Source organism: Hoplias malabaricus, unplaced genomic scaffold (assembly GCF_029633855.1).
Source record: "Hoplias malabaricus isolate fHopMal1 unplaced genomic scaffold, fHopMal1.hap1 scaffold_82, whole genome shotgun sequence".
Taxonomy (NCBI): domain Eukaryota; kingdom Metazoa; phylum Chordata; class Actinopteri; order Characiformes; family Erythrinidae; genus Hoplias; species Hoplias malabaricus.
In genome coordinates, this window is record NW_027101173.1 from 25,173 (window position 1) to 35,000 (window position 9,828).

General features: G+C 43.2%; 1 protein-coding gene across 1 annotated transcript in view; it reads right to left on the reverse strand.

Moving 5' to 3' along the window:
* Positions 1-1,068: 1,068 nt before the first annotated feature.
* The window catches only part of aldh1a3 (aldehyde dehydrogenase 1 family, member A3), a 20,593-nt gene continuing 11,833 nt past the window's right edge, over positions 1,069-9,828 (reverse strand). Inside the window, exons 6-13 of the mRNA XM_066659291.1 lie at positions 9,630-9,758; positions 8,145-8,258; positions 7,560-7,662; positions 6,896-7,080; positions 5,972-6,136; positions 5,044-5,201; positions 4,135-4,209; positions 1,069-1,942 (exon numbers count right to left, since the gene is read on the reverse strand). Coding sequence (XP_066515388.1) covers positions 1,867-1,942; positions 4,135-4,209; positions 5,044-5,201; positions 5,972-6,136; positions 6,896-7,080; positions 7,560-7,662; positions 8,145-8,258; positions 9,630-9,758 — 1,005 coding nt within the window. The 3' untranslated portion in view covers positions 1,069-1,866. The remainder of the gene's footprint in view (positions 1,943-4,134; positions 4,210-5,043; positions 5,202-5,971; positions 6,137-6,895; positions 7,081-7,559; positions 7,663-8,144; positions 8,259-9,629; positions 9,759-9,828) is intronic.

The window sequence follows — 9,828 nt, forward strand, 5'->3', positions numbered from 1 at the left end:
TGTTCTCTCTGTGTCTGCGTGGGTTTCCTCCGGGTGACTTACTGTGAGGAGTGTGGTGTGTTCTCTTTGTGTCTGCGTGGGTTTCCTCCGGGTGACTGTCTGTGAGGAATGTGGTGTGTTCTCTCTGTGTCTGCGTGGGTTTCCTCCGGGTGACTGTCTGTGAGGAGTATGGTGTGTTCTCCCTGTGTCTGCGTGGGTTTCCTCCGGGTGACTGTCTGTGAGGAGTGTGGTGTGTTCTCTCTGTGTCTGCGTGGGTTTCCTCCGGGTGACTGTCTGTGAGGAGTGTGGTGTGTTCTCTCTGTGTCTGCGTGGGTTTCCTCCGGGTGACTGTCTGTGAGGAGTGTGGTGTGTTCTCTCTGTGTCTGTGTGGGTTTCCTCCAGGTGACTGTCTGTGAGGAGTGTGGTGTGTTCTCCCTGTGTCTGCGTGGGTTTCCTCCGGGTGACTGTCTGTGAGGAGTGTGGTGTGTTCTCCCTGTGTCTGCGTGGGTTTCCTCCGGGTGACTGTCTGTGAGGAGTGTGGTGTGTTCTCTCTGTGTCTGCGTGGGTTTCCTCCGGGTGACTGTCTGTGAGGAGTGTGGTGTGTTCTCCCTGTGTCTGCGTGGGTTTGGTTTAGGTGGTGGATCATTCACCGACATACTGCCAGTGTGTGTTGTCCTGGTGGATCAGACACAGCAGTGCTGCTTGGAGTTTGAGAAGTTCACCAAAACTATAGACTAAAAAGAGTCCTGTGTCCACTGATGAAGGACTAGAGGATGACCAACAACTGTGCATCTACAAGGTGGACTAGAAATGTAGGTGTGTCTAACAGAGTGGACAGTGAACGGAGACAGTGTTTAAAAACTCCAGCAGCACTGCTGTGTCTGATCCAACTGATCCACAAAGCTGCCATCTCCATATCAGAATGATCCACCACCCCAGTAGGACCTGCCCCGTAACTTTTGAATGGACTGTAGTAACCAGCACTTATTTATTACGCTACATCCTCAACAGACCACAGTACAAACCTTTGGACATGAATATAGATCCGCAAAATATCCGCTCACAACAGAGGGAACACTTAAAGCTTTTATTTAAAAGTGTAAGATATAAATAGCTTTTAAAAACGTAAAAGCTAAGAGACAAAGTAAATCATTTTCAAATGACCTCCCACATTAATATTCATGTCCATTACACAATGACAGAAATAAACGTATGATTTCTTAAAACATTTGGAGAATCAAGGCTTTAAAGGAAGATTTTCTACAAAGGTCTGTCTCTCAGGAGGTGAACACCTATATATTCCTCCCGTCCAATGACACGTCTGCTGAATTAAAGTTAACAGCCATCGCAGAGAGTTCAGTAAAACAATTTTTAAACATAAAATATAAAATATGTCATAACTTTTTCACAGCCCTCCTCTGTGTTAAGTTCCATAAATATATAATATCTCAGTATTAAAATGTGCTGATGTGGACTCTCTGTGAAGGATGTTGATTAACCCTCTCCTCTAAAGACACAGCGGCTCCGTGTAACAAACGTCAAACATAACAGAGGCTGAAGGGATGAAGCGCCAAACACACTCTAAATGCTAAAAATGACCTAATGTATGGAAACGATCAGGGAGCACAGGTCAGATTTCTTCCAGATTAAATAAACAATCAAAAATTATACAATCAATTATATTCTGTACACAAGCTTCTAGAGAGATATAAAAGAATCAGGAAAAATAATATAAGAGCAAGAGGAACATTAGGAGGTTTTACAGTAGAGAGAAAGTCCATTGTAAAAGTATTGGAGCCCCGCCCCCTCCTCCCTAGAGCAGCAGGTACTGTGCCTCTGTGATTGGACGGGGCTTCTCTGCACGGGTCCTGATCTCAGGGCTGACCCTCATACGCTCAGCTTCTCGTTGAGTTTGATGGTGACGGTTTTGACCTCGGTGTACTCTGCCAGGGCGTACTCCCCCCTGCACACAGCGCAGAAACACTGAGACAAAGCCATAGTCATGTGATATAAAATGTAACTGATCTCAGATATTGACTGGAACTGCGCAAAATTGACAAAAGTGTAGACATTAATGTTGTTCCCTCTTTCTGCAGGTCACTGTTTCTGTCCCATCACCTTCTGTTCTCTTCAAATAGTGTGATATTGTGCATGTGTTTGATATGTAACGGCTATGCTAGAACAAACCCTCACGCCTCTGTTAAGAGTTAGTATTACATATTAAAGGGAGGTATGCCTGCAGTTTGTTGGTGAGGGTACTACTGAAAAAATGCAGCAATGCAGGTTTGTTGTGGGAGGTGTGTCTCAGTGTGTGAGACAATACCAGCATGTTCCCACAGAAAAGTGTATGTCATGAGCAGTAGTCACAAGAGCTCCAGGATAAGAGCTAGACTAACTCAGGTGGGTCTAAGAGAGCAAGGCATTCCATCACCACAAAACACACTTAAGTTTGAGTGCTGCAGGTAGTATCACAGTCACATAGCTCCAGGGACCTGGATGTTGTGGGTTCAAGTCCCGCTCCAGGTGACTGTCTGTGAGGAGTGTGGTGTGTTCTCCCTGTGTCTGCGTGGGTTTCCTCCGAGTGACTGTCTGTGAGGAGTGTGGTGTGTTCTCTCTGTGTCTGTGTGGGTTTCCTCCGGGTGACTGTCTGTGAGGAGTGTGGTGTGTTCTCCCTGTGTCTGCGTGGGTTTCCTCCGGGTGACTGTCTGTGAGGAGTGTGGTGTGTTCTCCCTGTGTCTGCGTGGGTTTCCTCCGGGTGACTGTCTGTGAGGAGTGTGGTGTGTTCTCTCTGTGTCTGTGTGTGTTTCCTCCGGGTGACTGTCTGTGAGGAGTGTGGTGTGTTCTCTCTGTGTCTGCGTGGGTTTCCTCCGGGTGACTGTCTGTGAGGAGTGTGGTGTGTTCTCTCTGTGTTTGCGTGGGTTTCCTCCGGGTGACTGTCTGTGAGGAGTGTGGTGTGTTCTCTCTGTGTCTGCGTGGGTTTCCTCCGGGTGACTGTCTGTGAGGAGTGTGGTGTGTTCTCTCTGTGTCTGCGTGGGTTTCCTCCGGGTGACTGTCTGTGAGGAGTGTGGTGTGTTCTCTCTGTGTCTGTGTGGGTTTCCTCCGGGTGACTGTCTGTGAGGAGTGTGGTGTGTTCTCTCTGTGTCTGCGTGGGTTTCCTCCGGGTGACTGTCTGTGAGGAGTGTGGTGTGTTCTCTCTGTGTCTGCGTGGGTTTCCTCCGGGTGACTGTCTGTGAGGAGTGTGGTGTGTTCTCCCTGTTGTCTGCGTGGGTTTGGTTTGGGTGGTGGATCATTCACCGACATACTGCCAGTGTGTTATATTTACACTGCTTTTGAAAATGATAGATCTGAAAGATTTTAAAAATTAAAAAGTGTTCTTTTCTTAACCATTAAATACCTTGAGAATTCGGAGGAAATGATGAGCACTGAGACGTTTCTTTAAAACCATTGGCTAACTTTTAATAGCAACAGCAAAGCTAGGTGCTGTGGGTGGCGTAGACCTGGTGACCCCACTTTATTTAATTAGCATTGAAATGTTGACCCACAACAAAACATTTCTCATTAAACCACTTTGAGTGGCTCTATTTACCTCTCAGACACTGAATTATGGAGCTATTGAATTGTCTGATACTTTTTGGGGTTTAAACATGCTGTTAGCTATGCTAACAATGCTAGCAATGCTAACTGGAGCAGTATGACTTGTTAGCTGCTGTAGCCACATTGCTCCGGTGCAAAACTAGAGAACAAAACCTCTGAGACAAAAATATGTCTTCACTGATTAATGACATTTAGCTAAGAGGAAAAACAGTACATTTAGAGGTTCATAATAAGAGATGATAATAGTGATGATAATAATTATAATGATAACAATTGATTTACATATATAGCACTTTTAAAGAGCTCAAGACCACTTTACAAACAACGATGAAGTTACAAATATAACACGAACAAGGGCACAAAGTGTCATTCATGCACCGCCAATAGCACCACCTTGTGGAACAGTCCCTAAATGTGACTGATATGTGAATAATAGCACTCTTTATGGTACAGTTTCCAACTCTGAGTGAGTATAGATGTGAGCTACAAACCAGGACATGTGTTTTTTCACATTTAACCAAAGAAAAACAACAGAAAAAAGATAAAAAGGATTACACTCACAGCTCTCGTCCGTTCCCTGACATTTTGTAGCCTCCAAATGGAGCTTGAGCGTGAAGAGCATTATAGCAGTTCACCCTGGGGACAGAACAAATCATTCATTTTTATGATGGACATTTAGGAGAAGATGATATTACATACAATCCTCATAACAGCAGCTCACCGTCATTCACAAAATAATACAATGCTGATATTTTATGATGCAGAATTTTAATGTGGACTCTTTAAAGAGATTCATAAACAACCCTGTCACAAGATGACACCAGCTGACCCCACCTGACTTCATCTGACCTCCACCCGGTCCAACAACAGCACAGCAGTAAACATGAGCCTTATTTTGATTAAACTGTAACTATTCTGAGATGATGATGGTCACTTTATCTCTGTACCACTGTAATATTAGATCCAACCATAAACATTAAACTGTTTGTAGCGCCCCCTTCTGGTTACTCTAGAAGGAAAGATGCTTTGACAGCTCTGTTAGTCTCGTCAGCCCCCAGCAGCAAGAAATACATATTTTAATATAATAATACATAGAAGAGGTGATGATCAAAGCTGTAGAAACTGAAATAATAAATAAACGAATACTCAAGAGTGAATTTACAAAACATTAATGTGCAGAATTAAGTTGAACATCCAGAATTCTAGCAAATGAACATCCGGTTTTAAGTAATTATAAGTTATGTATGGATATAATTATTAACTTGCCACGCAAGAAAACACCAAGATTACAAATGCAATAATAAGTGGCATAGATACGGTGTGTTTGCAGAGTTACTGCTGTGCTGTAGTGATATTATGACTGTTGTACTAGTGGCCTTTACTGCGGTGCTCGGTGGAGTGAATGTAATGACCTGTAATGGCCTGCAGTGTACTGTGATGGACTGTAATATACTCTATGACAGTTCTCACCACACAGTGCCAGCCTGTAGAGCTGAGGACACGCTGACGGCTCGCTCCACACTGCGAGTGAACACGGCTGCGGTCAGTCCGTACTGAGAGTTGTTCGCTCTCTCTATCGCCTCCTCCTCACTCTTAAACTTCAGGATACACTGAACTGGACCAAACACCTGCAACACAACATCACACCACTTTGACTCGCACTGGGCTGGTCCTCTATAGGGTCTTTCTGCAGTCATTCAGGAACAGAACCGCTTTTGACAGGTGCTTTGATTTCATACACTACATTTCAACTTCAGAGTTAGAGATAGCTACATTTTCTTTTAGAGGAGAGAGAGTGAGGTACACTTTAAGGTTCACACTTGGAACTAAAGACCTCTTCAAGAAAAAAACAACAGAAAATATAATACAATGTTAAATCATTTTAATGTAAATTTTAACGCTGAATTTCCTCCTGTCAGTGCCACCAGCCTTGGCACAAACACGTGCTTCCTTCAAGTAACATCAGACCAATCCACCCACTGTGATGGGGGAGAGGGGTGTGGGACCCCCAGCCACTGGGTTCGTAACATCCCCAGAAATGTTCAAAATGTGCAGAAGCCTGTCTCCTATAGACGATGTGTGACTGGACCATAGTGACCAAACTGCATCTTCCAACCACTAGAGGGCAGCGCAATCCTACACTAAAACCTACAGTCCTTTCTCTGGGTTGTACTGTAGCAGGTGTGACCTGCTCATGAGGGGAGATGTAAACTGTGCATCAGTAGCCAATATATTTCTTACATATATCTGATGTACAACAAATGTTTACATTAATAAAGGTTTAAAATATTGATTCCACTGTCACAAGGCCACAGTGTCGCAAACATTTACTCAAAGTTTACTCTATTACTCTATATTTACTCTGATACTTGAGACACAACCATACGTTGTGTTGTACCTCTTCCTTGGCGAGCCGCATGTGATCTCTGACGTCAGAGAAGACAGTGGGCTGTATGAACAGTCCTTTATCCCGCAGTGCGAGACCCCCACACTCCAGCTTCGCTCCCTCCTTCTTCCCACTCTCCACCAGCTCCAGGATCTTGTCAAACTGCTGCTGATTAATCTGTAAAAACAACAGGAGGCATGAAAACTCAATGTGATGAATGAAAACTGACGGGGATCCAGGGGATTAAAGCAACAGTAGGTAGTAGTTTTACCTTAAAACTACATCTTTAAAATCATTGTGATGCTCCACGGAGCTGTAATAGGAAGAATAGAGCTTTTGTTTTTGCTACCCCAGGCTCAGCACTGCAGAAACTGCACTATGTATCTTTAGGAGAAGGGTAGGGAACCATCAACACCACCTTGATTTCAGGAGAGTGCTGTAAAATAGAATTACACTCTGCTCCTTTAATATTTAATAAGTTAATTAATAATTAAGATAATTAATAAGATTAACAGATTCTATGCTTCTGGGATGTCTTTATACTGCTAGAAAATAGCTGTGAGGATTTGATGGGATTTGAACATTAGGTCTTTTAGTGAATTCCGATTCTACAGTTGGCTGTTGACTGAGCAGTTCACAAAGGTATTGGGCGGTGCACCACCACTCCAGAGAACACAGTTCCACTGTTCCACAGCACAGTTCTAACCAACTCTTAGCACTGAGCATGTCCTTAGACTCCTGTGGCCTTTCATTGCTCAGCTTTCCTGTAGATGTCAGCTGGCATTAACCAGTTTATGCTCCATAGAGTGGACCCCCGACATGAGGCAGCCATGTTGAGAAAAGGTTTATTACACCATCTCTGACACATCCAGGCCACTAGGTGTCATTAGAGAAACTGACTGCGTGTGCCTTTAAACTGTGATCATAGCATCATACCTGAGGTCCATGTGACGTCCGGGGGTCCATGGGGTCTCCGGCGATGATCTTCTCAGCGCTCTCAACACTGAGTCTCACAAACTCGTCATACACTCGCTCCTCCACAAACACACGGGATGCGGCGGTGCAGCACTGACCCTGATTATAGAACGCCCCCTTCTGAGCCTCCTGCACCGCTAACAACACTGCACAGACACACACACACACACACACACACACATACAGAATGGTTCAGTGGAAATCAATGTGTAAAGGTTTTATTCAGAGTAAATTTGGAGCATTTCTATTTTTACACGCAGGGATCTTTAATAGAGTGTGAAGGACAACTGCTATGTTCAAAGGATTCTGTAAAATCAAAATCTACAAAAAAAAAAAGGACAGCGATGATATTTATGTCCAAAAGTGTGCAGACAATGCTGAGTTGAAATAGGATCCCCATGCTCAATGCCAAGCATCAGATAGAGGAGTTAAAAGCCCCTCGAAAGCTTTAACATAACAATAATCAATAATATGTTCCCCCTTTTTCCCAGCACTCCCACCTTTTTTAGAGACAGTTATTATTCAGATATTATTCTTTCGCTTTGTTTTTGAACAACAGGCTCCTCCTGCACACATTACAGACACATCTGTCTTTTGTTTCTGCTGTAAAAACCACATCACTCACGGTCTGAATCAGCAAACACAATGCAGGGGTTCTTCCCTCCCAGCTCCAGAGTCACTCTTTTCAGATTGCTCCTCGCCGCCGCTTCTTTGATCAGCTGACCCACCTGGACATGAAGAGGACAATGGACAATTTAAAAGAAGACCGAGTCAGTGTCAATGTCACCACATTTGAAATTAATGGCAGAGTTTAGGTCAATGTTAAAACTGAGGACAGTGTTACAACATTTTTTAGTCGATATTAGTTTAAGCCAATGTTAGAACACATTAAGTCAATGTTAGAACACGTTAAATCAATGTTAAAACAGTTAAAGTCAATGCCAGAAAAGTTTATTTAATGTTGTAAATGTTAGAACACGTTAAGTCAATGTTAGAACACTGTAAGTCAATGTTAGAATAGTTTGATTCAAGGTTAGAACAGTTTAAGTCAATGCCAGAAACGTTTATTCAATGTTGTAAATGTTAGAACACTTTAAGTCAATGTTAGAACGGTTTAAGTCAATACGAGGGACAGAAAAGTGGCATTATATCTGCTGAAATGCTTCAGTAATTTGTATTGAAAGTTTTCTTTGTCCTAAACACACTCTACCTCTGTGGAGCCAGTGAAGGCCACTTTGTCGATGCCCATGTGGCTGGCGATGGCCGCTCCTGCTGTCGGACCAAACCCCGGCACAATATTGACCACTCCAGGAGGAAAACCAGCCTTCAGGACAACAACACAACAAGACAGTGTAGGGCTTTAATTACCAATCATCAGGAAAAATAAAACAGAAAATAAACAAATCTCTTAAGAAAGAAACTGGACTAGCAGCTTCCAACTGATGTAAACAAGATCCAAATTAAAACAGCTCCCTGGATGAGAATGAAAGAGGTAATGTCCAGTGAGGAGCAGGTTTCTTTCAAAGCATCAGCCCTTAGCTTTAAACGAACTGATTAAACTGTTGATACTAAACGCATCCTAAAGGTTCTTAATAATTCCATAGAAATAAAAAATGTATTTTCCGCACAAAACCTTTTTTGGGTATTTGGGAGGACATGCCCAAGACACACACATTTTAACTGTTTAATGGGCAAAATATGAAATATTGTGTGTCACTGGGTGGATCTAGAGTTAAAGAGACATATAACAGTCAAAGCTTTCAGCACATAATTGTACTTTAGGAGCCTTAGTTTTCAGTAAAGTCAGAAACCTTGTAGCTGCATTTATGTACAAACTGTGTTGCGCTTTCGTTCCTGCAGCTGCTGATCTACTGCATTATTCATGCCTCTAAACACTGTTTTTCCCTCAGCTTGTTATTTTCAAGGCTGTTTTTTGAGCTGTGTTTGGCCTCGACACGGATCCGATTACAGCACCACAGCCTTGAGTGAACCCTGAACAATGTGTGTAATTTATAGGCAGAAATTTCTAGCATTTTTTTCCCTTTCCTTGGTGAGCTATAAGTGACAGCAGCCACAGTCTTTCACACTTTAATCCCTTTTCACAATGGCCTTAGTGCATCTACTGCTCTCTGTCTACAGTGGGATGTGTCTCTGATGTTGTGTGTGTTTGATGTTTGAGGGCAGTAATGGAACAAAGCTGGACACTTTAACGTTTCTCCGATTAAATACAACAGGGGTCAGCTGTGACCGCACCCAACTCTACTCTGAATAATCACTCTGAAATTCTGAAAGTCTGAAATCAGTCAGTAACTGCATCATTTCCTCAGTGATAGAGACATGGAGCACACAGAAAGCTTGTTTATTACACTCTGCACAGCATGAACGTGCACATGCCGGGACTCCCCTATCCACCGTTTTATAGAAGGAAAGATATCCTACGTCCCCAAAGATGCGCTGAATTTAAAACATGGTTCTTAAATTTGGGTCAGATGAGTAGCATAATCTGGACGTATGTTTGACACCTCTATATTATTTTTACTTAAAGAACCACAGGAAATGAAGTGGCTTTCTAAACCTAAACAATCTCAGTATAAGCAATGTTTCATGACATTCGGAAGGGTCTAAAGGTGTACACGTGACGTCTGTTACCCTTCAGCAACATTAACCAGATCTCTACTGCATCTCCAGGTCTCACCTCCTTGATGAGAGCTCCCATGTGCAGGGCAGTGAGGGGCGTCTGCTCGGCCGGTTTAATGACCACGGTGTTCCCACAGCACAGCGCTGGAGCTATCTTCCACGTGAACATTAGCAGAGGAAAGTTCCACTACAAAAAAAAGGACAGGGTAAAAAAACAAGTAACAACAACAACATGAAATAATCTGAGTGTGGCTTGG